The sequence below is a fragment of the Anas platyrhynchos genome, chromosome 1 (genome assembly GCF_047663525.1).
Source record: "Anas platyrhynchos isolate ZD024472 breed Pekin duck chromosome 1, IASCAAS_PekinDuck_T2T, whole genome shotgun sequence".
Lineage (NCBI taxonomy): Eukaryota > Metazoa > Chordata > Aves > Anseriformes > Anatidae > Anas > Anas platyrhynchos.
In genome coordinates this window covers 153674577-153701863 of record NC_092587.1, presented here as the reverse complement: position 1 = coordinate 153701863, position 27287 = coordinate 153674577, and the positions used below count along the sequence as shown (strand labels likewise).

The 27287-nt window shown below is 42.7% G+C and overlaps 1 protein-coding gene across 1 annotated transcript; it reads left to right on the top strand.

Annotated features, from left to right (window-relative positions):
- The first annotated feature begins 1096 nt into the window (after positions 1 to 1096).
- DNAJC3 (DnaJ heat shock protein family (Hsp40) member C3) lies at positions 1097 to 26455 on the top strand. The gene is made up of 12 exons (XM_027443265.3): positions 1097 to 1255; positions 5590 to 5700; positions 8186 to 8310; positions 9135 to 9209; positions 16250 to 16402; positions 17491 to 17672; positions 19390 to 19509; positions 20762 to 20867; positions 20960 to 21080; positions 24655 to 24787; positions 25593 to 25741; positions 26218 to 26455. Exons 1-12 carry the CDS (start codon positions 1174 to 1176, stop codon positions 26373 to 26375), a joined length of 1515 nt encoding a protein of 504 aa, XP_027299066.1. The 5' UTR covers positions 1097 to 1173; the 3' UTR covers positions 26376 to 26455.
- Positions 26456 to 27287: the final 832 nt, after the last annotated feature.

Sequence of the window (27287 nt, the reverse complement as noted above, 5' to 3'; positions counted from 1 at the left end):
GCAGGAAGCTCAGCACCACAGAGTTGCTCACTCACCCTTCTCAAGAGGATGAGACAATTGGAAAGGTTAAATTGTGAGAATTCATAGGTTGAGGAAAAGACATTTTAACAGGTAAAGCAAAAGTCACGTGCACAAGCAGAGCCAAATGAGTCCATTTGCTGCCTCCCATCGGCAGGCAGGTGCTCATGAAGGCAGGGCTCATCAAGTTTCTTGGCAAGACAAAGGCCATCGCTCTGAATGCCTCTGTCTTCTTCCTCCTGTACCCTAACTTTTACTGCTGAGCATGGCACCACACGCTGTGGGACATCCCTCTGGCCAGCTGCCCTGGCTGTCCTGGTGCACCCGCAGCCTCCTTGCTGGCAGGGCAGTGTGAGAAGCTGGCTCTACCCAAGCACTGCTCTGCAGCAACCAAAAATATGTGTTATTGCTGCTATTTTAATCAAAAATCCAGAACACAGCATCACACAAGCCTTTATGAAGAAAATTAACCCTATCTCTGCTAAGACCATGACAAGTTTATAGGTCACGTATGAACTTTTAGCGTGAGAATGCTGCGCTCTGGTAGGTCACATCACCGTTTTTGGGGCAGTTTGGTGAATCCCCTGAATAATTTCGGCATGCCTGGCGGTTTGGGCAAAAGCTGATGGTTTTGGCTGTGCTGCACCTCAGTGAAAAACAAGATAATATAAGGTTGTGACACAGGAACGGCAGAAGGGGTAGGTTGAACTCTAGAATTAAGAGGAGAGGCGCTGCCTCCGTGTTTATGGCTGGGTACGGGCACGAAGCCTCCGCCCCATGAGAGAGCGATGAGGGGGCGGCAGGGAGAGGAACTGAAGGGCTTTATTGAACTCCTGGCGGCGGCCATTTCAGGTCAGGGAACCCTCCACCCGCAGCGGCGTCGCTCCGCCTCACCGCGCATGCGCCGCCGCGATTAGGGCAGCCGGGGCGTGCGGCCGCCAGCCATAAGCCGCCCCACCCCCAGCGCGCACGCGCGCCGCCACCACCGGCCTCACCTCCCCACCCCACCCCGGCGCCGCTTCCGCCTCGCGGGCCAATCGGCGGCGGCGCTGCCCCGCGCCGGGCCAATCAGCGGCGCCCACGACCCTCCCCGCAGCACCAAGAGCCGCGCGGCCGGGGCTCGGCCGGCAGTGTCGCGGCGGGCGTGGGGCGGTCATGGTGTGCGCCGCCGCCTCCGCCGGGCGGCTGGGCCCCGCGCTGCCCTTCCTCATCGTGCTCCTCGACCTGCGGCACCACGGTGAGCAGCGATTCACCCCCGGGCCTTAGCGACCCTCCGGGCCTTCCCCGGCGCTGCCTGAGGGGGTCGGGGCGGTTTGGCTGCGCCTCCCTCCCGGCGCCGGGTGTGCGCCCCGGCAGCGCCCAGGCCCCGTTATGCAACCGCCGGGGCCGGGCGGCGCCTTCAGAGTTACCTCCTTGGATGGCTGCTCTGGCACAGTCAGGGGAGAAACAGCGGTTGTGACAGGCTGGGGGCTCTGCGTTTGGTGGTGCCAGCCTGGCTCAACTGCACGGGTCAGTGCCTCTGTAGAATAACTGAAGTCACGTTACTAAACGGGGGTGTGTCTTCTTCATGTCAACTTAATAGAGATATTCTGGAGTGAAGTACTAAATTAAGGCCCGGAACCAACACCCGTCACTTACCGAATTTACCTATATTTTACTCATGTTTTAATTCCTGAGTTCATTTTCCAGAAAATGTACTGAAGGGGTTTAGGGATTTCGTGCTACTTTAAACATTATTCGTGTTTCCATTTGCATCTTGCTGCCTTGCTTGTAAAAGTCTGCCTTGTGCCATCTGGTTCATGGATCAGTGACAGCCTGCGTGACCTTTGTACCTTACAGTCGATATCTGTGGATGTGAGTTATTTCAGGCCAGTAAACGCGTTCAGTCAGAAATGTTTTGGGATACGTGGTGTCGTGGGAAGTTGCAGTTCATCCCTTCCTGTCCTGTTTCCTGAATCCTTTCCCCTTGAACTCCCTGACTTCTGCCGAAGAGCTCCCGTCTGGCACAGACTGCCTCTTGGGAACGCTTCCCCTTCGTGGCTGCTCACCCACACAAACAGGCAAAAAGAGGCAACTGGGGAGGATAGGGAAATATTGTTCCTCTTTCCCTTCTTCACCCTGAGGGAAAGGTAATAAGGAGAACAAGAAGAAATGATTTTAAGTATGTGGTGCTCAATTCGTTACTGTCAGCCCAGTAACCTCCTCACTCCTATCCCATATGTTTCTGCCCTGAGTTTGGGAAGGTTTTTTCGTTTCTCCCCAAGTTTTGTGAGGAAGAAAGGAGTTTTCTCTTGTCTTTTTGGTTTCCAAGCTTTGTTTTATTTATGAACTTTGTTTGCAAACTGAGGGAGTAAAACTGCGTGGATGGAAATTGGACATATGTCAACTGGATGTGGGGAGGGGAAGGTTTTGCTGTGCCCTGAGGCCGCTTGTGAGCTTTTTTGATCAGCCCTGAAGCTGCGATTGCATCTCCACTTCTTCCTTTGTTCGTTCTTATCGCTGCAAAGCATGCTGACACACTTACAGAAGGGCCATACTAATCAGAACCATCCCAAAAGCAGGACTGCCCCTTCACGTGACAAAACAACCACTGGACTCAGTTTAAAAATAAAAGTTCAGCTCCCTTTGATTAAGTTTAGTGGCGTGCATGTTTCTGCTTGGAAGAACGTGACAGTGAAACTTGTGTTTCTGGTGCACTGTCTTATTTTCACAGTCCTGTGACCCAGCTTGGTCATGAAATTAAAAAAAGTTGAAAATTCTTCAGGGAAGAAAATAGGAGCGTATGGATAAGTGTAAAACCGTGAAGCAGTTCTGGAGTTAGAGGGCCAGAAACCCTACCAGGAAGCTCTCAGCTGTTTGAAGTGCGTGTATTTAACTGGAAGGACAGGTCGGCTACACCTGTTTGTCTTCCTGTAGGGTGTCAGCGCCCGGAGCAGGAAAGCAGGAGCACCTGGTTTCTCTCCAGAGCAGGTCTGTGGACTCTCTGCTCTTGGGTCAGGGAGTAGGTACCCAAAAATGTTGTGCAGAACTCCTGTGTCTGTGCTGGCAGCCCTTGGCTGTCTGCCACGGGGTGGTTGCTTTGGAGCTGCTGTCTGCCTGCTGCCAAAAAGTTAAGTGCTGTGTTTGTGAGCAAACTGCCCGGCCATCAGGTCTGTGCACTCCTCGGTAGCTCATGGTGACACTGGCTGCTCCTGGAGATCCCTCACTGATTCGTGATGTTCAGAAACAGGTAGGGTCAAGTTTTTCCTGCTCAGTAACCCCTAACAGTCACTTCACTCGTTTCCTTTATTTGCTGGTGCCATCTTCGGTATTTTCAAGGAAAAAGCTCTCCTGCCAGATGCGTTGTGTGGCTGCTGTGCCTTACGAGCATAACGCACAAGCAGGGCGCTCTAGGCACGTCCTGTAGTGGAAGCTATTCTTAGAGCAGTGCTGATGTGACTGAATGTGAAATGTGGATGCTCTGCGAGGAACTGGAGACGCTGTGAAACTTGAATGCTGTGTTTTGGTGAGCAGAAAGTGCCTCAGTAACCTACAGCCCCCTTACAGCATCCAACCTCACGTCTCACAACTTCTGAGAGACTTCAGATATTCATATGTGGGGAGAGGCAGGGGGCACGAAGCTCATGGGTCTTCTGTTGTTTCATTTTTTGGGGTAAATTTTGTTTTTTCATGTTAAATATTTCAGCCTGCTTGCGGTTGACATCTGATTTGTTGCTACCATGCTCCCAAAGCCAGGGGGAATTGGACTTTTTCCAAGGGCGTGTGTTTTTTTGTTTGTGCCTTACTGTTTGTTTTGGCCTTTTAAAGGACATTGGATGACTCAGTGATCAAAACTTTGAGCTAGGAAAAAAGGCAAGTGTCCATTTTTTTTTCCCTGTAAAAGAGAAATTCACATGAAAGATACTGAATACTGCATGTGAGAAACCTGTCAAGAAATGCTTCTGTGATATTGTCAGTGAAGCTGTTTATATTTATTCAGTGTTGTGCACACCCAGAATGGATCTTAAAATGCATTTTTAATAAGTTCCCCAAATGGACTGTATGAGAAATATTACTGTTTTAATTCCCTCTAGTTAAACAGCAAACAAAAAAAGAAAACTTGGGGGTTATTTTATAATTATTTCCATTGATTGTAAAAAGGAAATTTGTTTGTGTGGCAGATATAATGCAAACCATTGAATTGAAGCCTTTGGATCCAACTACTTGATTTGTCACCGATGGTTTTTTTTCAAGAGGTAGAAGTTTTTCCAGTGGATACAGAGGACATTTTTGTCATTTTTTTTAGTAGAGACAGCCCAACTTTCTTACGATGTGGAACTGGAAGTTATGAACTGCATTAAGGAGTGGGAAGGGAAAAAAACAAGATTTTGGATGCTAAAAACTCCTAAAAGTTGATGCCTTGGTGATCAGAAGTTACTGTTCCTTCATTAGAAATACTACTTTGTTGTTTAATCACCTCTCGGGGTGAGAAGTTCTGATATGCTTTCCTTTAATGTGCCTGGGTAGTGTAACGCTTCAGACTAAGAACCAACTTCAAAGTGCTACTCAATTTTTGTATTGAATTCATAGGATCATAGTCCCACCCCCCTGCCATGTGCAGGGACACCTCCCCCCAGCCCAGGCTGCCCACAGCCCCATCCAGCCTGGCCTTGAGCACCTCCAGGGATGGGGCACCCACAGCTTCTCTGGGCAGCCTGTGCCAGCGCCTCACCGCCCTCACAGTGAAGAACTTCTTTATATCTGATCTAAACCTGCATTCTATGCTTAAAAACATTATTCCTTGTCTTATTGCTATACTCCCTGATGAAGAGTCCCTCTTGAGTTCACTTCTGATGATTTCAGTACAAAACCTGAGTAAAAGAAATTGCTTCCTTGTAACTGTAGCTCATTGTTTTCTGAGGGTAGTGTATTTAAGATTTTAATGTATTGACCTTGCTTAAATTTGTGCATAATGGATGCTGTCAGAAAGCTGTTCATCGTGTGCATGCTTTAAGTCACAAATTGACAAGTCATAATGAAATTGTTGTGATTTAAAGAATGCTGGAAGCAGTACAAATAAAAAAAAACACCATTGCTGACTTCATATATGTACAGCAAGGACTTAAAATCAGCAGTCTTGGCAGTCTTCTTTCCCTGGAGGTTGACCAGCAGCAGTTCGTCAGTTTTGAGCTAAAACCCATCCCTTCTGAAACACACCACTCAAATACAAATTTCATATTACTTCTTAAATGGAAAGAGAATTATAGTTGTTTATATCAAAACTTACTCTCTGGAAACATTTTGCCTTGGAAATGATAAAGATGAGAGACAAATATGGTAAATAACCAGTCCCTGAAGTGGCCAAGAGCTCTTAGTAGAGTCCTCAGGTATCAGTAGGGTCAGAGTTTCACTCTGACATCCTTTTGGGGAGGGGAGGGCATGCTGAGAGTTCCTTAGGCTGCAAGTTGTTGTCATATGAAAAATCATCACCTCTGCTTCTGTATCAGTACCAATGTTTATGTTGTACTATTATTGTATGTATTTGTTATAATAAGCTGGCCATTCAGAACATCACTCTTGTTTTCATTCAAGGAGCTGAATGTGGAATAAATGCTGACGTAGAAAAGCAACTTGAAATGGGAAAGAAGTTACTGGCTGCTGGACAGCTAGCAGATGCTTTGTCTCACTTCCATGCGGCTATAGGTATGTAATTGAAGAAAGTGACATCTGCAATAAACGTTTCTGCCTTATTTATGTATTTATGCTAGCGTTTGCTTCATTACTTAGCCTGTTTTCTTGCAAGTCCGTGAGTCACCAAAGTTGGGGCACCTTCATGCAGCTGCTTGGACTTCAGCAGGAGCCAGGAGAGCTGCCATAGAATATTTATGCTTTGGTTTTAATAAAAGAAGCTGTTAAATGGACTGCACAATACATGAACGTGCTGTCGCTGCTGTTCTGCGAGCCAGTTATATGGCAGCAGTTACATTTGACTGCAGCACCATTTGATGAGGTGCTCCCTGTACCTAATCCCGTCAAGATCAGAGTTTATCTTTGGCTTTGAAAGGCTGGGTTTATCCACTCGTTCTTCTTCAACACCTTAAAATAAAAAGTCTCACTTTATTTTTTCAGTCTTGCAGTGGGCAATACCACAATGGAAATGATGCTGTAAGTTGGGTACATTGAAAGGGTAGTGAAGGGTACATTCACTGTCTCCCACTCTTACACTCAGCAAGCGAGCGAGTTCCTATTTTGGTGTTCTGCATTTGCACCAGCCTGAGAAGTTAAATGCTGCTTGTATGAATGTTAAAGGAAGGCTGGTGGTTCAAGTCCTTGAATTGAAACACAGAGGCAGATTGCAGCAGTGAAGAGCAGCGTCCATTAACACTGCAGTTCTTCAATTACACGTTTTTGTTGTTCTTTTTTTTGTTATAACGTGTGTGTGTATGCAAGTGCAGTATTTTCCCTGTGAGAGTAGTAACACTGAGTTGTTACGCAGTAATGATTTGCACTGCTGAGACACTTCTATTTATGCGCTGGCCTAAAAATAAAATGTAATTGAAATACGGCTGGTTCCGGGCTATTAGTGTTTTCTCCTCCTTTTATAAGATCAGCTCCTCTTGGGGTGGAGGGAGCCTCTTTTGCAGTGTCCTGGAAGAACCTCCTCCTGTGGGGATGGTCTCTTCATCCTTTTGCCTCTTGTGTTGCTGCACAAGTGCTCCCGTGGGATCTGAGCAGAGCTAACGTTAGCAGCGTGGCTTATTCCTTTATGATTGGTTGGGTATAAAGATCCCATCCATTTCTTCTGTTTTATTTTTAACTCCTCAATTCTATTTGGTGGTACCTCTGCGAGGTTTACCTCTCTGGGTAAATGCTGACTGACGTTGCTTTCTGTTACTTCTGACAGTCAGGATGATTATCTGATGCTGAAATACGCTTTCTGTTTACTATATTCTTTCTTCCTCTGTGTAGGAATAACATTCCTGAACTTCATCTTTTGATTTGTTTGCATTGAGTTATGTGCAGTAAGACTTAATACTAGGTTGTTTCCTGCTCTTAAAGGTAGTAATACTTGAATTTACTTGTACACTAGGATTATGGACATCAAGGTGCATACAGCATGGAGGTTGATTTTCAATAATATCATAACCCAGTGCTAGACATCAGTGTTTCCACAGCCAAGAGATTGTGGAAAAAGAGTGCAGATACCTTTTTCCAAAGAGATTTAACCTAGCACTTAGGTGTTGGGGGTGGCCAGCTGTGAAGCTGTTGACCTGCATTAAGATTTTGGGCAATACTTCATTGTTTCATTTATTTTCAAGTTGAACTTCAGCCTCTGATGAGGCGTGGAAGAGACGTCCTTGTGTTGTTCCTCAGATGTGGGTGTTCTTGTATACAAATCCTGGATTTTCATACATATAATTAATTGGGCAGTAAATAGTCTGTCTTACACTGTGTGTGGTTGTGTGGGAGCTCTAAATTACCTTTTCCTAAGAACCTCAAGAGTAACTGAGGAGAATATGAAGGAGAAAACAAGCTTCTGAAAACAGGTTTGCCTCGTGTAGGGGTATCCATATAGAGTGTTAAAATTGGAGGATCTTGGAAGTCTGAGCAGCAGACACCATGAAATGTGGTGGCCTTGAAGTTAGGCTGCAGGTTTTGGTGTAGCACCTGGTTTTGTCCCCCATTAAGAGGGGGTGTTGGTGCCCACTTTAATATTAGAAAGAAGTTGCTGCTGTCTAAATGGATGATAGGAAGGGTTTATGCATCTGTAATGACGTTGGACTAGCATATTGCTCGTTTGGGGATTATTTGTTTGCATTCTGAGTGATGGACAGGGGCTGGGAAGGAGAATAATGAATTAACGTGCTCTCAAATGCGGGCCTGCAGTTTGAGATAAAGGGTAAGTACGCAGGGACTGCTTTTTTCCTGCACAAGGCTAAAAAGATGTACATATTTCTTCTTCCAAAGTCTTAATTATTAGCAATGTACTGTGCTTCTCTAATCTCCATTGTTAAATAATTAAACCGCATTACAAATTACTCGGAACAAATGTTTTATTGATAAATGCAAATTTGTCTTTTCCAGTGGCTTACAACTCAGGTAATATATTTTTAGTCATTAGAGTTGAGCTGCACCCAGAGGTTCAGTTGCTCGGAGATAGTTCTGATTCCTGTTCATTCGCTTGCAGAGGGAGACTCTGATAACTACATTGCTTATTACAGAAGAGCCACAGTGTACTTAGCCATGGGGAAATCTAAAGCAGCAATTCGCGACTTAAGTAAAGTGGTGGAATTAAAGCAGGACTTCACATCCGTAAGTATTGCTGGGATTGGAAACTGTTTGAGTGGATACAAAAAATACTTCAAAGGAGGCTGGTTTTCAGGTTTTGCTAAAGAGAAATAGAAAATACGTCATCACACAAAACTTTAAATAGGATAAAATAATAGCAGAGGGGTATGTGCTAGAATTTGCAAGCACTCTGAGCACAGTCTGGATTGTTCCTCTGGTAGCTAATGGTTTTATTCAGTGCATGTTCCTCATGGGCTTGTACCAAGTGTTTTTCTTCTCTGTTGTGGTTGTTCCCCTCTCACCAAGGCTGTGAGGGAGCGGATGCCTCTTCTGCCCTCCTGACCAGCAGCTGAGCTGAGGCTTCTCTTCTTCACAAATTTGTAAGATTTTTCAATCAAAATCTTACAAATCACTCGTTTGTCATCTTACATAGCTTCTATTGCTCTAAAAGTTTAATGAGAGAACCCAATATTAGAGTTTTAAAAATCATTTTTTTAAAATCTATGACCACATATAATCAGGACAATGGAGTAAGGTAAACATTCACTTCATTTTGTGCAACATCTCAAATGTGTTCTTTTCAATTATGTTTAGGACTACAGTTGTTTATAAAAAAAACATATATGTCTATGCTTTGGTCCTCCATTATGGTGTAAAGTAATTCTTTACTGTCAGAGCCCTCTTAAGAACATTAGGAAGACAAAGAGCAGGTGGTGTTATTTCTTATTCAGCTTGTTAGCTTGTAGTAAAAAGAAACGTTTTTTCTGCTAAAGGAAACAAGTTCACTTTCATAATTTCCTGAAGACCCATGTGTAAACTGAAAGAAACTGTCTTCTCTTTAATTTCAGGCAAGATTACAGCGAGGACAATTACTGCTCAAGCAAGGGAAGTTTGATGAAGCAGAGGATGACTTTAAAAACGTGGTAAGTTCTCCAACTTACCTGAATTGAAGAACGGTTTCTGGTTTTAAGTTGGCTTCTGAGCCCAGGTCTCATCTCAGCTCTGATGCTCTAGAGAATGCGTGTGGATACCAAAGTTCAAATCTTCCCTGTCCTTTAAAGGTGTTGTAGTGAGGCTGCTTCGTATGAACAAACAATAAAGTTGGGCTGGAGAAGTGAAGTTGAAATAAGGCGTTGTGTGAAGTAGCACAGCACTCTGTAAAGTCTTGGTTTTGTGTGCGTGCCTAACACTGTGATCTCTCCCTGATGACACCTGTACTAGAGAGCAGTCTTGGTTCAGAAAGGTGGCATGGGACTCAGTACACAGTTGAACACTGATTTCCATCACCATTTTCAGGAGACAATGGGAAATGACTGTAGGCTGCATGGATCAGGCTCTCTTTCCACTGATTGCAGAGAGATCCTGGCCTCTTAGTTCAGTCACTGTGATGCTAAAATCAATTAACTCAGTGGCATACATCTGCATCTCTTTATCTGTGAAGGAATTCTCCAGCCTTTGTGAAAGTGTTGAAAATACTTTCTGTTATCAAAAAGTGCTTTGAGTTACCACGCAGCTGTAGTTGGCTATTACTCACCTAAAACTCACGTAGGTCGTTTTTTATTTCAGTTATTTCAGTCTCATGCTGCGAAAATAAACTCTAGAACAAAATCCACTTCATCCTCAGATAACATGTGGAACTCATTTTCCTCGGTTTCACAAATTTTCTATAAGCAGGAGGGTAAATAAGATTAATTCTTGTATTTGTTTTCTCTTCAATATTTTCTAGTTTGAACAGCTTGCCTGTCCTTTATACCAAAACAAATAGAATTTGCAAGTGTAACTGGTGCTGTCGTGTTGGCTTTCTTTGTCGTGTGAGATGGAGAAAGCAGCTCTGTGTTGCAGCTTAGAGATGCTTAAAGGAAATGTTACTTGTGAGTATGTGAGACAAAACCAGAGGAGTGACTGCTGCAATTACAAATTCAGCAGTTAGTGCTGTGTTTGCAGCAAAACAGCAGTGGTTTATCCTGGCCTCTTGCTGCTGCTTCCTCAGGAAGTTTCTCAGGGGTGAGCCTGCGGTCTGCAGCTGCATGTCTGGCTGCACTGCTGCCCTGCTTTTTGCTCTGTGGGAGAACGTCGTGCAGCTCTGGTTAACAGGACAGCTGCTGCAGTAGCAGCTATGGGATGGCAGAGTTGGTTCTGAGCTTGTGTCCGCATCTCTCCACAGTTACTGGCTCCCTGAGTATTGCTCAATACTGCATATGGAAATGCTTCTCCAGTCAACTGTTAAATAACTTGGCTTTTTTTCTAAACCAGCTGAAATTCTGAAAATAAAAAGATTGCTGCCTTTGTTCAGTCAAACTGTTTCAGTCTTCAGTTGAGCTTTAAATCTGGAGTAGGACAGAAGAAACAGAGTTTCTTCTCAGTGGTTAACTTAGATACCATATTGGTTGTAAATTTTAGTGCCAGTTCCCTTGGTTCTGTGAACGACATTGCTTATGCACTTCCTTAGTGATTGCAGCAAGTAGTTACAGTGTACTCGAGCAAGGTAAGAAGATACTAAAGCAATCCTTCATAATAGATTAAAAACTTATCCACTGTGTGAATAAATTATATATACATGAGAGGATGGGAGAAAAGGAGGAAGGCTGTTAGAAATGAAGTGGCTTCTAAATTATTTTAAGACTTGAATGTTTTAAACTCTGTATCTTAGCTACCAAAAGCAACACAGGAAAGGTAAACAGTAGTCACTAAGAAACTGACTCATATCATAAATCAGCTGTCAAGAACCTCAAAGGAGTAAGTTGTAGGCTGAAATGAAAAGTCCTATTTCTAGGGCAGATGCAAAGAAGTGCTAGTGGGGTCTCAGTAGCTTTTAGGCAAAGACTCAGTTTTGGTCTTGAATACCTAAAATTGCATGTTTTACCTGTGAGCTGAGTATATAATCTCAAATTCTGCTCCTTGGCTGTGAACGTAGATGAGGACCTGATAGCTGTCCAGCATTTTAATCTGTTGGCTGGATAGCTACCAGCCAAGCTGCTGTCAGTCAGGGTAAGCACACCCCAGAGCAGCAAATGAAGGTGTCCAAACCTGGATTTAATTTACGGTGCAACTTTGGCTATCCGACATTTGTTGTACACATTCTTGAAGCCTGCAAGCAGTCACAGTAGCTGTGTCATGGTCTGATCATGCATTTCTGCAAGCAGAAGTTAAATATCATGTAAAGATGTTGAAATACAGCACCTTCTCACCATCTATTCCACTTCTTCACTGCAAGGGAAGTCTTAATGTGGAGAAAAACACCTGCTTTCTTTATGGTGCAGATTTGCAGAGCATTTATGTAGATGATTGAGGACATCTATACACCTATAAAAATGAACCAGAAGGAGGTTAATTTTGCAAGGTTTTTACCTTCAGTGTTATTTTTTCCTGAGAAAACAGTTTTCTGGATGAGAAGGCTTTCAGAAGAAAGCCTTCTTTGAAGTAGATTGTGTTCCCTTGAATGACAATAGATGTTATCTTGTGTTTTCACTGATTTGTTTTTGTTTGGTGGTCAGCTGTTGATTTTAAGGCAGGGGATCAGATTTTTAAAATGTTTTCTACTTCTGAGCTGGAGAAACCAGATCAAGGTGTAGAAACTAAGGAGAGTGTTTTAGGATGAACTGCTCAAAGACAGGCTTGTAGGAGGAAGGCAGTTTGCACTACCCTATATGATGTTTGCATTAACAGTCAGTGTTGCTTTCCCTGCCTACCAGAAGCTGCAAGCTGTAACGAGCTGCCTGCAAATGCTGTGTTCTCATCGCGTATTTCAGAAGTTTGTCAAATCCCAGTAGAAGTGCTGAAATGCCTGTTTTCTTCCTGCCATTCCTCCATTCTTGCTTGGAGTTGTGCTCCTTGAAAGAAATGTCTGGACAGTAAGACAGAGGGAGGAAGAAAAATCTCAGAAACAGCAGGGTGACAGGTAAACTTCCCAGCCTGTAGCAGCAACAGTTCTCTGTACATCTTAAAAGAATCACTGAAAACTTTCTGCCAGTAAAATAGGAAACCTATACTTGAATGTGTACTTGTGGAGAGGAAAAAAAGCCTTTAAATTCTTTCTATGCAGTTTTAAAGTATGTGGGGAAGTTTCCTGAGGACCCTAAACCTCTTTAAAGTTACCTGGTTGCTGAGCAGAGCAGTTCTTCCCTTTGGATATCTCCCTTCTATTTATCTTTTCTCTTCTACTACCCAAGATGTCCCTGGCTGGCTGAGGAGCATTTGTGGCAGTGGGAATGTCTGGCTGGAGGAGTGGGTTTGCTACTTTTAGGAGCAGAGCCTCTCGAGACCCCAGCCTTAGGGCCATCCTTTCATAGGTTGCTTTTGGTTTTCATTTTTCCACACTGTCCTTCCCTGTTCGCTGAAGTTAATCACTGGGTTTGGACAGAGGGGGTGATTAAGGCTTATCCTTGATGTGTGAAGCAACACAATGTTTACAGCAACACTTCCTTTTGTCCAACAAGTGCACCAAGCTGATGAGGTTCATACAAGCACCAGCCTCTTCTTGTATAGCCACACAGGATCCTCCTTGCTCTTTAGAAAAGTGGCTTTCCCCTTATAACTCAGCTATCAGCATGGAAATCTAACGCCTGGAGGGTAATAAAACTGCTCATGGATGTCAACAGGAGGGTCTCGTTCTTGTCTTCTTGAGTGCCCAGGATGAAGCAGGGATAAAGCAGAAGTCCTTGGGTGAAAAAATTGAAAACAAAGTTATTGTTCACAGTATTTAATAGCATTAATTTCTCCACTCTAATTTTGGTTAAATGGTCATATGTCAAGTTAATATGTCAAGTTCCTTCTGTTCTGGTGAGCAGTTCCCAAGCAATAGCAGTAAGCAGGGTGGGTTTGTGGCACATCAACACTCAAATCTATCCATGAAAGCCCTGGAATATTTATTTATCTTGAAGCATGTGATTTTCAGTGAAAATAAGGGGATAATGCTTTACTTTGGTTGATGAAGGCCTTCTGGAAAGGATACAAAAGTGATTGAAGCTTTGGCTGCCCTTTGGATGTTCCTTGTAATATCGTTTATGGCCCTGCTGATGTCCTAGAGAATGACAAGCATCCGGGTTACTGTGTAGGAGATGCAAAAACTGGAAGGATTTTTAGGACAGAACTTCTGTCACTTCTGCCTAGCCTGTTGGAAAGTGTGAAAGGGAAAAAGTTATCAAATATATTACAGTCAGGAAAAGAATAGGATTTGAAGTGTTCACAGTTGCATTTTGTTGCAATAAATACCTCCAAACTGATGTGCCCTCAATATGCTTCCGAGGGAGACAGAGTAGCACAGGCACTTAAAACCTGGAAACTGAAGTTTCCACTTGCAGTTCCACTAGATGTCAGCCAAAACTAAGTGACTGAGCACTGCATTTTTGCAGATCCTTTTTTTTCTAATCTAGTGAAGCCTCTGGTTGTTGCAAAATGCACTGAACAATACTTTTCCGTGGCTGGTTGGCCAGCATTTTGTGTTGAGGTGAAGGAGACCATCTCCTGGCACAACTTAACCTGATCAAAGTCACTCAGCAAACTTGCGTTGGGTGTTTTGAATTTCTCTTAAGCAGATTACATTAGCAGTGGATTGTTTCCACATACGTTGCTCTGTGGTAACACGATCATCTGCAGCTTCCTGAGTAAAAGGTATTTAAACACTTACTGCCTTTTTCCATCTAACATCATAGCTGTTACCTCATATGTTGCTCTGCCAGCACAGACCTTTCCTGTCTCTTCTGTAGTGTGTGGATGCCTTGAGCTTTGATAAAACAAACAAAAGAGGTCCCTGCCTCCCCCAAAAAAGTTTTTCACAAGCCTACTCAATTTGCTGTTGTTGTTATAGTCAGAAGCACGGAAAAACAAGGAAAATGCTGGGGTTGAGGACCTGAATTCCTGATAGGCTTTTCCCTATTGCCCTGAGCGCAGGAAGGTAATGCTGAAGTTTTGAGTCGAGTCCTTGAGATGAAGTTCTGTGGAAGCCAGCCTCCTCGCGGACAGTGAAGAAGAGAGGCACCCATGCAAATGCTTTTAAAGTCTTGCTTGATAAATTGCTTGTGGCTGATCCTTTTGTTTAACTTTGCTCATCTAGGGGCAAAAGGCAGGTTTTCTTTGCCCAATGACGTTTCTCCCCTCTACTGAGGTTAGACAACCAAATAAAGCAGCACTTACAGTGGTAAATCTGTAATAAAGAACTACTGACAATAACAAAGCCATTCCCGTATGCTGGCTTCTCCTTTTCTCTAAAGGAATTAGTTGCAAGTTGATTTTTTTTCAGTAGTGAGCAAAAGCTGCTGTAACAGATGGCTGATGCTTGTTGCTGCAACTGCAACTCATCTAGCATTGCCATCTGAATGCAGTAAAACTCCAGGACTGCCAAGGATGCTGTGCTGGAGAGCAGTGGCTGCGTTCTGGAGCATCTTCACCGCTAGCAGCGTGCTCGTCCAGCTGCCCTGTGCAGAGCAGAGCTTTGAGTTGGTGCAGGGTGATGAAGGGTGCAGAGGAGTAATCGAGAAGTGAATTGTTATCAGCAGTGGTGTAACAGGCTTCTGATCGCTGGGCAAAAGGACAGGAAAAACTTCAAGTAAAGCAAAATGACAGTGTCAAACAACTGCATTACACTTCCAGCTTTTTCTCTTGGAGCTTAATGAAGAGGCCTTTTTTAACCTGTAAATAACATTACTGATTAAAACATGATAATAATACACTCTACACTCAAACTCTTAATAATTAACTATTTTCATGATACATGGAACACAAAAACTTAACAGCTTAATTTTGAATGATAGCTTGAGAGGTTTCCCTTTGCTTTGACATGCCAGTTTGTACTAAAATTACCTCAGATGTTTCACTCAAATGGTCTTTATTACAATCTGATTTGTCTGCATGATTGTAAAATTGCTTCTCATATTCCACTGATGCTGTTCTCCAAATAAATTACAAGAAACATCGTGTGTCTAAGGAGTGCAGTTACCGTGAGGTAAGTTGAAATGGAAAAAGCTCGTCTGTAGAAGGAGTTCTTAATTTTTGAAAGAAGATGACACTGAGAAATCAAGGGAGAAAGTTAAGCCTGTCAGCTGGAACTAAAGAGGTCAGGACCTGGGAGAGGTTTGTGTTCTTGGAACTTCTTAAATTGCAGATGCAGAAATTTGCCTCTGTTGCGAGCTCCAGATTTGAGGGAGAATGAGGATGCAAAACAGCAAGGGTTTGTAGGCAGAATCTCTGTGATAACCAGAAGAAAAGCTTTTTGAAACATATAGTAAGAGTCAACTTACCAAGAACAAAACTCTTTTATCGCATCCCTTTCTCTTGCTGGGATAGAGTGTGGAGGGGGATAAAGGAGAATTTTTGGGTCTAAGTACAACTTGATTTCTGCCAGTAAAATGAAACAACTTCATAAAGGGTCAGAAAGACTTCAAATGAAGAATTGAAGACAGAGGTGTGGGACCTGGTCGTGCTTTTCATGTTGCGTCAAGGCTTTTCTCTTTTATATGCTTAGATAATGAGAATTGGGAAATTTTGTTAAAGGAGTTCTGAGGGCTGATGCTGAATTACGTTAGAGACTTAAGCACAAAGTGTGAGCGTTTGAAGGGCTCTCTGATTAGAAGAAGGGAAAGGGTAACTTCAAGGGTAAAGGAGGAGAGAAAAAGTATTGGATGACTTTGAGGGCTTGGTAATTTTAGTTGATGGTCTGTGTATAAAATACAAGGTAGTGCAAGTTTTGATTAAAATAAAAATCCTGGTCCAGGAGAGGAATTGCTGCGTATGATGTGTCCAGTGGTGAGTGATCAAGCAGGGTGAGGGGAGGAATTAGGAGCTCTCGAACTTCTGACATCTCGTATGAAAGCTAAAAATGTCTCCGGAATTCAGAGTTGGAAACACTTCTGGAATTATAAAACTCATTTTACTTTATTTGCAGCTTTAGTCAGTTCTCCGTGGTATGATTACCAAAAAGAGATTCTGGAACAGGCAGTTCAGCCTCTCTTCTTGTTAATGTTTGCAGCTCAAATCCAATCCCAGCAATAATGAGGAAAAAGATGCTCAGACTCAGCTGACAAAATCTGATGAGCTACAGCGCCTGCATTCCCAAGCATTATCTGCCTACCAGCAAGAGGATTATGAAGCTGCGATCTCTCTTCTTGATGAAATCTTGGCAGTAAGTGTGAAGTAAAACGATGCAGGAAAAGGGAAGAGCTCCTGTCCGATGTATTTTGGTTCAATAACTTCCTCGCTAATGTGCAAACACATGGTGTAATTGGTGTGGTTTTGCTGAGCACCACGAATCCGTGCTGAGGCTGGAGAGCGCAGAATGCTGAGTGAGCACTACCTGCAACAAAATAATTTAAAAAAAGAAATCATTGTGATGGTTAAAGCTAAGTCTTCAACCAAGCTTTTGCTGTGGGGCAACTTTCGGATCATCATCTGCTTTTTCCACAGCTCAGTATTCCTGAGGGGGAGGGGGGAGTTGTTCTCCAACCCAAATACAGGAGGGATAGGTGGTTTGCATCTAAATCTTCTTTTGCTAATACATAGGCAGTTTGTGCGTGCTAAATATAAAGTTACATAAAGGGTGGATCATCACTGTGAAGCAGGTACTTCCTTGTCTTGAGAAAACGAAGTAACAAATGCTTAAGACCACCACCAAGTAAAAAATGTGTATAGCTGTGTTCTCTAAAACCATGGTTTAAAAACAAAGGATAAGACCCAGAAGAAATTCTACAAAATGAATTATGATAGGCAATTCCTTTTGAGTAATTATTCTTGCCATACTGTGACGCTGTTACCTCTGTATAAATCTTCAAAATCCAGATATTGAGGTCAAATCTTGCTTTGCTGAAACTTACTCACATGCTTCTTCCTAGAGGACAGCTGACAGCTCGGTCCTTGCTGTTCATTTACTCCTGTTCTTTTGGGAAGATACAATAATTTATGGTTCTGGTACCCTTCCCTGGAGGCTTAGCAGACTGTCTCTGTTTAAGCAGTGCCAGGAGATTTAATTCATCTTCCTGCATGAGCTCACTGAATCACTTACAAATTCTTCAGGCCTTTGTTTTCCGTTTGGGCAGGTGCATCGCAGCATCCAGCAGGAAGCAGAGATGCTAATTTCGTGTGCCCTGCATGCAGCTCGAACCTTATGCTACTGCAGTTGGCAAAATGAAACATAATGGGGTTTGTGTTTTGTTGGGGAGGGGCAGAAGTGAGGTGTTATGGACCAAAGTCAAGCTTTAATTTTGATTTCTCAAGGTTTGTGTTTGGGATGCAGAGCTGCGGGAACTTCGAGCTGAGTGTTATATAAAGGAAGGGGAGCCAAGCAAAGCCATTAGTGACTTGAAAGCCGCTGCCAAATTAAAGAACGATAACACTGAAGCCTTCTATAAAATAAGCAGGATATATTATCAGCTTGGGGACCATGAATTATCACTCAGGTAATTTCACTGTTTGCTGTAATTATAAGAATTGAGACAAAATGTGCTGATGTAGGGCATGATAAACCATGAAATATCTGTTGTCTTTTTGTTTTTGGATGAAGTAGCAACTCTGGGCTGGACCTGATAAGGGAAACTCCTTTCCAGAAGCTAAGAACTGTGAAGACATCATGTTTATTCTTGGCAGAGCAGCCATCAGTGCTGCCTGAGCAATTTTTATTCTTGTTTAGATGCCATAGAGTAGAAAAAAGAAGTTGCTTACATTTGCTGCTGTTGTTATATTTCTCTGTCCTGGAAGAAAGTGGTTCTCTAAACTTGGAGACTTGTATTTTTTAAACTTTGAACCTACTTTCAAATTAAGTTCACAGTGAAAACAAAAAAATGTTTGAGTTGAGCCCTGGGGTTGCCCAGTCCAAACTGCTAACTTCATATTCCTTGTGCTCAGATGGACAAATGATATAATTAATTTCCACACACAAGTGGTTTCTGTGATCTCAGACGCATTTGTTGCATCTTCATACTCCTTGCAACACCATTGTGGACCAGAATCCTTTCAGTAAGACGTGAGGCTGAAAAAGACTTGGGCTGTTTTCAGCCCCAGTTTGTTTCTTGGCAGCATTTGACAAAGGATGGAAATGTTATGTGTGAATATAGTAACACAAATAGGTTTTACATCTGGCAAACAATTATTTCTGTATGTTAAATGTGGTGAACACCAAATAGCTGATATGTTTGCCTTAGACATCCCTCTTCCAGAACATGAGCACTCTGGAGCTCACAGCATATTTTCATGGTGACTTTTGGTAGATGACCATCACTTAGCCTAGTGATTTCAAGAAGTGCACTTGAGAGCTGTCTGAGGAACAGAATAGTACCAGAATTAAAGAATAAGGTTCTTTATTCTTTCCTGATATCATTTTTTTGAGTCCGAAGATGTACTAGCTCCATAGCTCTTAGATTTGCTGGGTGATTAATCTTGTCTTCCATTTTTTTCTCTTCCCATAACAAGCTTAATGATTTTCAAAGGAATGGTTTTGTCTGTGCTTAGGAACAAAACAAGGTTTTTTGATCGTGTTCCGAAAATAACACTATGGTTGTGCTGTGATGACTCATTTTTAATGTATAGTTATGTGTATGTATTAGTTATACATAAATTTTATTAATTTGTGACTGGATTCTGGAGGTTTTTGCTTGTTTAAGACCTTTTCCTAGTTTAAAAGGTATGGGTCTTAATCAGAGTCTCATTAAATGGTCCTCACAGTGAGAAGTCTGGCTCAGGTTTGGCAGATAACTCTATCAAGTGGAGCCTTGGGCCTCACCTGAGTTTTGTCTGTTCCAGGCAGCATAAAATATGCTTACACCTTAGACATATTTTTTTAATATACCTAAGTTAAAGGAAAACTACAATTGTCTAACTGCTGAATGCAATGAAATTTCCAGAGTGTGTTTTTCTTTTACTGTTTCACTCAGTTACTAATGTAATGCTTTTAAATTTTGGCATATTTAGCAGTAAAAAATAATTAAAAACATCAAAAGACAAATATCCCTGTATCTTCTGGAAGATATTTTTTCACTCACTTTAATTTTTGAATAAAGGGAAGGATTGTGTAAAGAAGTCAACTGTTGCTTTGGACAGGTTATAGATGCTGTGTTGTGTCTCTAGATGAGATTCCATAACGTGTGGTGTTTTCTCTTATTTCCTTCTCCCTGTGAAAAGTGAAGTCCGGGAGTGCCTGAAACTTGACCAAGACCATAAGCAATGTTTCTCTCTCTATAAGCAAGTAAAGAAACTCAACAAGCAGATTGAGTCAGCAGAAGAATTCATCAGAGAAGGCAGGTAAGTGTTCATTGTCGTACGTTCAAATCACTACCAAGGCACCAACTAATTATTGACTGAGGAGCTGATTAAGTAATGCTTTTTGCATCTGTCAGTTGAAGTGGATAACTGAGCACAGCTCTCAAATTACAATTAAAATAAATATTGACTCGTTGTCAATTCTGAATCCTTTTTGATACCACTGTCTTCTCTTTGCATACTTTATGGAGCAGGTATTAAGACCAAGGTAGGGATAATATTTGTTAACTCTCAGGTATTGGAGGATGTAATCTTCAGACTAAAGACACCAAGCGCTCCTGTGGTGCCTTGAAAGCTGAAGTGGATCTGGCTGCTAGGTCTTCTTTATGTACATTGTGTAATGCTTCTCTATTCTGTTACTTCTTGCTTCATTTCAGTCTTATACCTTCCCAAGTGTGCAACATCCAACTGTAAGAAGCCCTAGCAAGTCATTAAACGTTGTCAGGGTGGCTCTTTAAAAGGAAGTGCGTCAGGAGAAGTGAATCAGCACAACTGAAGGCTGTTTTATTAAGTCAGCAGTCCACTCGGGCTCTTCTAACTTTAGTTTTCTCTTTAATTCAGTATCAGCACATTTTCAGGGACTCTTCCGAGAGCTTGAATTTTTTCTAGCTTGTAGCAGCCCCTGAGTTCAATCACACAGTTGCATACCTAGGTGAGCATTCAAGTCTATTTCTTATTAACTGTAGAACTTGAGCATCTTTGAACCTTCACAGCAAAAATACATTTTGCTACGTGGCTTGCTGAAAAGAATATAGGGAGAAAACAACTTCCTGGTTCAAACTGGCATAAGTTGTTTTTTTTTGGCACCACAAAAGGCAATTAGGATGGTGCTCATGCCAGGACAGACTTAGTCCATCTCGAATGTCAAAACTAGAGAAGCTTTTTTTTTTTTTTTGGAAGTGCTGAATGGGATATTGGGCAGGAAGCAAATCTAGACACTCTTGTTGGTATGCTCTCTGGGAATGCAGTCATGGTGTTCTACAAAAGCCTGCTAGGCACGGTGCCTGCTCTTCTGTTTTGAAGCACAGGAGAGGGAGCAGGAATATAATGCTTGAAGTGGTTGAAAGTTTTTTCAGTGTTGCCTCCCATCATGCCTTTGAAACCTTTACAGCCAAGGTACGTTGTTTGGAGGATGGGAAAATCTGGATTTTAAGATTTCAACATCTGCAAATAAGTTGCAGCAGCCCAAAGTAGTTATTACATTTCGTAATAGTGTGCTCTGTAATTAAAACAGGTATGAAGATGCTATCAACAAATATGACTCTGTTATGAAAACTGAGCGAGATGTCCCAATTTACGCTACTCGTGCCAAAGAAAGGATCTGTCACTGTTTGTCCAAGGTAATTCTTGCTTCCACTTGCCTCTCCAAATTTCTGTAAAAGCAAAACAAAGAACTCCACCCATGAACTTGATTTTCCTTTCTCCTCTTTAGAATCAGCAGGCTACAGAAGCCATAAAAGTTTGTACAGAAGTTCTGCAACTGGAACCAACCAACGTGAACGCCCTGAAAGACAGAGCAGAAGCTTATTTGCTGGAAGACCTGTACGAAGAAGGTAGGGTTGTATACATCTTGTCCCTGCCTTTTGGTGGGCACTTAAAATGCAGTTAGTGTTTCAGAAATTTTTAACATGCACTTTTGATTCCACACTATGTTGTTATCCCTAATCAGCACTGGTAGTAGCACATTTACAAAAATATCTGCTGTTAATTTTGTCTTGATTAGTATAAGTGGTGTGCACTTGTTTTAGCTAGAGTGTTCTTTACAACAGTGGGCTGTGTTCAGGATCCTTTCTGAGAGCGTTCAGCTTATTCAGACTTAAACACGTTTTATATAAACAGTAGTGCCAGAGCAGCGTTTATAGACAAAAGGTAATTATGGTTAGGTCATGTAAGCCCATTTTAGGAGCTTCCTTTGAATGTCCTTAGATAACAGAATGAAACAAGGCTGTCCTGTACCTTAGTGTGTGCTCAGAGTAGAGGAGGGGAGGCCACTGTTTCACCTCCCTGGGTCTCTGTAATGCTGCCAAGAGCAGTAAACTGATTCTGTTCTTGACACTGCATTTCTTGTTCTGTAGAGCAGGGAAGCAACAAAAGGGAAGGATGAATCTTCAAGTGCTGCCTCCCCCAAAACACACCCATGTGCCATCACCCCACATCTTCCAGCCAGGGATGTTTTTGGGGTTGTGCTGGACCCGCTGGCCATTCCTCCTCTCCCAGAAGACCAAGAACCACGGGGCTGGTGCTCGGTGCATACGCAGCCTTGGAAAACAGGGACTGAGTAATCGGTGTCTAAGTACACCACTATGTTGTTTTGCAGCTTCCTGAAGAGTACTAAGTGCTCGTGCACTATAAAAATCTTCAAAATTTAATTTAGCAAATCTCACTTCCACGAGGAACTGGGCTTAAGAAAGAGACTTGAGCAATCTGTCTGTTGCTGTGCTCACTCATGCAGCAGTTTAGGAAGCCTTGGGCTGCTTCAGTGAAATGCAATAAAGGAGAGGACTCACAGGCTTTAAATCTGCTGGAAAACCAGCTCCATTAATTTTAATTCTCCTAGAACAACTTCCCTTTTCTGTGTTCTGGTACTGGGGCTTCAGCTTCATGACTGAACCAAAAACCACTCAGTTTAAACATGGAGACAGCAGCTCCCAGCAATGGCATGCTCAGATTTTTGTCTGAGGAAATGAATCAGATGATATTGCTCACCTCTTGAAGTAAATGTCACAAGTGAGATCTATTTTATTTTTTCTTGATCTTCTTGACTCAAACGCTTGAAAACAAGGTGTAAGGAGGACTGGAATGGCTTCAGGCAGCCTTGTAGACTTGGTGCTCCAGAAGTGACCTAGTCCTGGGCCTTTGCTGCTGAGGCTGGCAAATCCCCCTCCTTGTAAGAAAGGGTGGAAGACAGCAGTGTTTCTGAGAACATCTAAGGACCTTTATACAACGCTTCCCCCACTCTTCAGCTTCAGCTGCTGTGAAGTGAGGGCTGACTTCTCCCTGCTGTAGGGAGCAGTTGAGTAATTAAAATCCCAGCCTCATATTTAAAGTGGGAAATTGATTCTCCCCTGAATGAAACCCCAAGCGGGAGGCACCTACGTCCTGTTTAAGGACAGGAAATCTCCAAGTGCTTATCATTGAAAACTTTGAAGGAGATCATTGTCAAATGCTCAAGATGCACTTGAGGATGTATAGCTGAGCCCTGATTCCCATTAAATGCCTTTAATTACTTCATAATCACACGGGATCCAGGGCTTGTCTGTGAAGACAGATGTGTAATGAATCCTTTCCTGGCACCTCCCTGTAAGTACAGGAGTCTGTTAGTCTATCGAGTATCCAGCACAAGTTCTTCCAGAGAGGAAGGAGAAGCATTTGCTGCTGCAGAATTGCTCAGGACACGTTTCATCTCCTCACCCTGCTATGGTGCAGGAGGCAGGCCCTGTTCCTGTGAGCATTACAGCTTCAGTTACTGCTCTGACAGAGTTGGTCTGAAGCAGCAGGCCAGTCAGAAGAAAGGGTGATTCTTGTGTAAGCTCGGGAGGCATCAGTGCTTTTAGAAACAGTGGCTGAGAGCAGCTGATTAAATACCTCACTCAGCATACCTGGAATTAGTAGCAAGTCTCCTGCTCTCCTAACTATTTTTGTCATCAGGAAGCTGTCACCCTGCTCCAAAAGCGCCTGGTCCCACCCCTCACGTGTGGACAGAGCTCAGCTCTGAAATATTTGCCCCTTAAGCAGCGTCGTTGCCAGCTGTGGGGCATGCTGTAGAGAGAGAAAAAGTCTTGGGGTGATAAAACAGCATAACAAAATTGCTCCACTTTCATTTCTATCAGTTCCAGCAGTATCTATTAGGCACGTGCATTAGTGTAATTGTTAAGTCTCGTCCAGAAGCAGGATGTTTTGTTCCAGCAGCAAGTAACAGCATCCGGTGATGTGAAAATGAGCAGAAATTCAGTTTTGCTTGTAACAGAACATGAAATTGTTGGGGCACTGGAAATGCTGCTTGGATTATCTTTTTTTTTTTCAATAACCAAAACAAGATTGCGGTGGAATCAGATGTCTGAATAGCACGGATTCATTAGCACTTCCTGCTGTCTTGCTCAGAAACAGTGGAAAACAAATGTAACACCTGCTGAGAAATAGCATCTGCTTGGAAATAATCTGCTGCGAGTGCTTTGTCTGACTCGAGAAACCTGGGAGACTTGGATCTGCAGATGAGACTTGGAGGATTACGGCAGTGAAAGAAGAGTAGGCTCATTAAGGGCTTCAACAGTTGCCTCCCTTGATAAATCTCGGTATCAAAGAATGCTTAAAATTGGCGTCTTAAGCATTGGGGTACCACTTCCAATAATAATATGGTGTACGTCAAAAAGGTCTAGAAATGAGATCTCAATATTCACGAGTGCAGTGTTCCTGCTCTCCTGCTTTTATTTCAAGAGTTGCATTTGCTAGGGATGAAAGAGTGCCTTTTAGGGTAGTGGGGGGACACAACGACAGAACACCCAAAGCTTAAAATGAAGCTGTCTGCGGAGTATATTGATATTGAGGCATCAAAAGAGAATATTTGTCTTTCACTAAGTGTCATAATTGTGGTGTTGCATACATGCATTTACTTGGTAATGTGAAATCTGGCGTCCTTGTTGTTAAAGAGACTTTCTGCTTTCTGTTGGGTTGAGTGCACGTGCTGGGAGAAGGAACCTTAATGTAAAGATTGTGTACAATGGCAAATGCACAGCAATGTATGGGACTAACGCTGTGCAGCTGGCTCTTCAGTTACTGCACACTGAAACTTCTCCATTCCTCTTCTGTCCCAGTCTGGCTGCTCGTTATGTTTGTCCCTAGGACTCTAGCATCTCGAAGAGCGTTCTGACTGGCTGCTAACAACCTCTCTTCTCCTCCCTTTCCAAAAAGTGCAGTGAATCTAAAGAAAGAAAAGTACCTCATTTATATGTGAACGAGAACCTCCTCTGCCCTAGCGTTTTCTAATTTGCAAAAAGCACATTTGGCAAGTTCAAGTTCCTCTGTTTATAAGTGGTAACGGCAAAACTTCAGTTTTGCGGAGTGTTTGAGTTCTTGTTGAAGTTTGTGAGGAGTTATGTCATGCTTTTTCCATTTTCTTCTTTCACAAAGCTATTAAAGACTACGAAACTGCTCAAGCCAACAGTGAAAATGACCAGCAGATTCGGGAGGGGCTCGAACGAGCCCAGCGGATGTTGAAGCAATCACAGAAGAGAGATTACTATAAAATTTTAGGAGTAAAAAGGTGAGACATTCATATCTGAGACGATGACGTGGATGCTATTAAACTATAATATGTTAGCAAGCTGATCGCTTGCATTTGTTCTGCTGCTTATTTTTTGTTCATGTCTTACTACCTTCACTTTTCTACTGCACTAGGTGAGCAGTGTTCAGCTTTTAAGTGGCATTTGTTTAAAACTTATTGAGAAAGACAGAGTAGAAACTACCACTGGGAATGAAGGAAGTAAATGCCTTGGCAAGAAATCTTTGGTATGGATGATCGAAAGTAAGGTGAATGACCAGGGGAAGAAATAAGGACTGGGAAGAATTACTTAAAGCAAGAAAAATAAAATTGTAGCAGATGTGATGATGGATCAGGAGAGTTTGAAAGGACTGAATGAAAGAGGTATCTGAAATGCTTCTGCCTAGAAAACCTGACAGCTGCTCTTTGTAAAGAGAACCAAACAAATGTTCAGTTCTGAACCACTATCGGTCATCTTCCTAACTGAGAACTAATTCAATCCCTGCTCTGTGCTTTTTGTCTCACCTTACTGTGAATCCTTCAGACTAGGAACTCTACTGCTGTAGTAGCACCTTTCCAAAGAGAGTAAATAGATAGTGAAACAAAGAGGAGTCTTTAAAGCTACAGCCTCCTTCCTCTGTATTTGTATGGATGTCCAACATCACCTTAAGAAGGTTAAATAGGATCTCATAATTCTCTTGATGCCCTTAATTACTTTTCCAGTGTTTAAAATAAACGAGTAGATTGAGGAGTGTGGCACATGCACACTTAGAAGGCTTATAAGTAACCTATAACTTTATCCATCCAGAAACGCCAGAAAGCAGGAGATCATAAAAGCGTACAGAAAGCTGGCGTCCCAGTGGCACCCTGACAACTTCCAGAGCGAGGAAGAAAAGAAGAAAGCAGAGAAAAAATTCATTGATATAGCAGCTGCTAAGGAAGTTCTTACTGACCCGGGTAAGGCTTGCTCTTATGAAGTTACTTTACTTTATGACCTTTTTTGGGACCTTATATCTGACACTTGCTGCATTTTTAACAAACATATCAGGTTCCCTTTTTCTGCTCTCCCCTTAACCATTTTTGAGAAATGGTGGGACTCAGCTGCTCCAAGTGTTGACTTTTGAAATTCCAGCGTGTTCTGCTGGACAGCCAGGTACTGGCTTGCCTTGTGTTAAACTAAATGATTTATTTGAAGGCCTTAGTACAGGGTTCTCACAGGGCTGGAGGCTTTTCTCCTCTGCCAGTGTCCTGGAGAGCTTTGAGAAACTCAGAAGGAATTAAACAGGTTCCTCCAAATGCTGCCAATATAAGTGATAACAGCAGTTCTCTGTTTTAGGGGTGGTTCCAAACAACTTTTTTGGTCTTCAAAGACACTGTTGCGTTGCTGTCCTGCCTGCAGTGCCACTGTTCCACCTTGTTTTTTCTTCTTTCAGAAATGAGGCGGAAATTTGATGCAGGAGAGGACCCACTGGACGCGGAGAGTCAGCAGGGTGGGGGCAACCCTTTCCACAGGAACTGGAACACGTGGCAAGGATTCAACCCCTTTGGCTCGGGAGGAGGACCATTTACATTCAAATTTCACTTCAGTTAGAGCCAGGACTGTTTTCGGGTGGCTGCTGCTGTTTTTTACTTAATTCGTTCAAAGAAAATAAAAACTCTCTCAGTACCAGACCCCAAAATCTTAATTTCTAATGTTGTCCTTATCCCAGAGTCTTACGGCACTAGAAGAAAGCTCCTTCTCTCTTCTAGTGCTCAAAGGGTTTGCTTTGTGGCAAGCTTGACGAGCTTATGCTGGTGGGGGGGAGGTTGAGCAAGGGTTTTGTTACAGCCCCTGTGTTTGTTGTGGATGCACAGGAGACATTTGTTCATTCCTTTGGGTGGAGAAAACAGGAAGAGGCTATTCAGGGCAACACTTAAACGCATCTTTAGGACTCGATTATATGCTTAAAGGTAAAAATGCATGTAAATATTGCTCTGAATCCGGGCCTAATAAACGTGGAGCGGGTAGTTGCGGTAGTCTCTACGTTATCACATCGTTAGGACGATCCCTTTCTCAGTGTTGTTTAAAGGAAACCCCAGCGACCACCTGTTGTATTATATTACTGATGGCGGTGCCATAGGCAGAGCGAGGAGGCTGAGTGAGCCTGAACAATCTTTTAAAGAAGATCACTTGTAAGTAACAATGTCTGAAAATGTCTGTTCACTTTACTCGTTAACCTGAAATTGAGATGATTTCCTTGGCAGCAATTGTCAAATATGGAAGTTGGAGGAAAAAAAAACAAAACAACAAAACACACAATACACCTGTTTGGTGGTTATTTTTTTCTGAAGACTGTTTCTGTGATTTGGAATGTTTTAGGTATCATTTCTGAGTAGTTTGCACTTTAACAAAGTATCTGCTTGAGATCTGAGCAAAGCAGTGTGATGTGACATTCCCCCAGCTGCGCAGCAGTTTGGTTCTTCTCTGTACTTGTAAAACTCGGTCGACCCAGGTTGTGAGGCG

Excerpts from the sequence above, each read along its gene's own strand:
- DNAJC3 (XM_027443265.3), top strand. The coding sequence starts at position 1,174 with ATGGTGTGCGCCGCCGCCTCCGCCGGGCGGCTGGGCCCCGCGCTGCCC. Across the intron at positions 9,210-16,249 it reads AGGATGACTTTAAAAACGTG|CTCAAATCCAATCCCAGCAA; the intron begins GTAAGTTCTCCA and ends TAATGTTTGCAG. Across the intron at positions 24,788-25,592 it reads AAAATTTTAGGAGTAAAAAG|AAACGCCAGAAAGCAGGAGA; the intron begins GTGAGACATTCA and ends TTATCCATCCAG.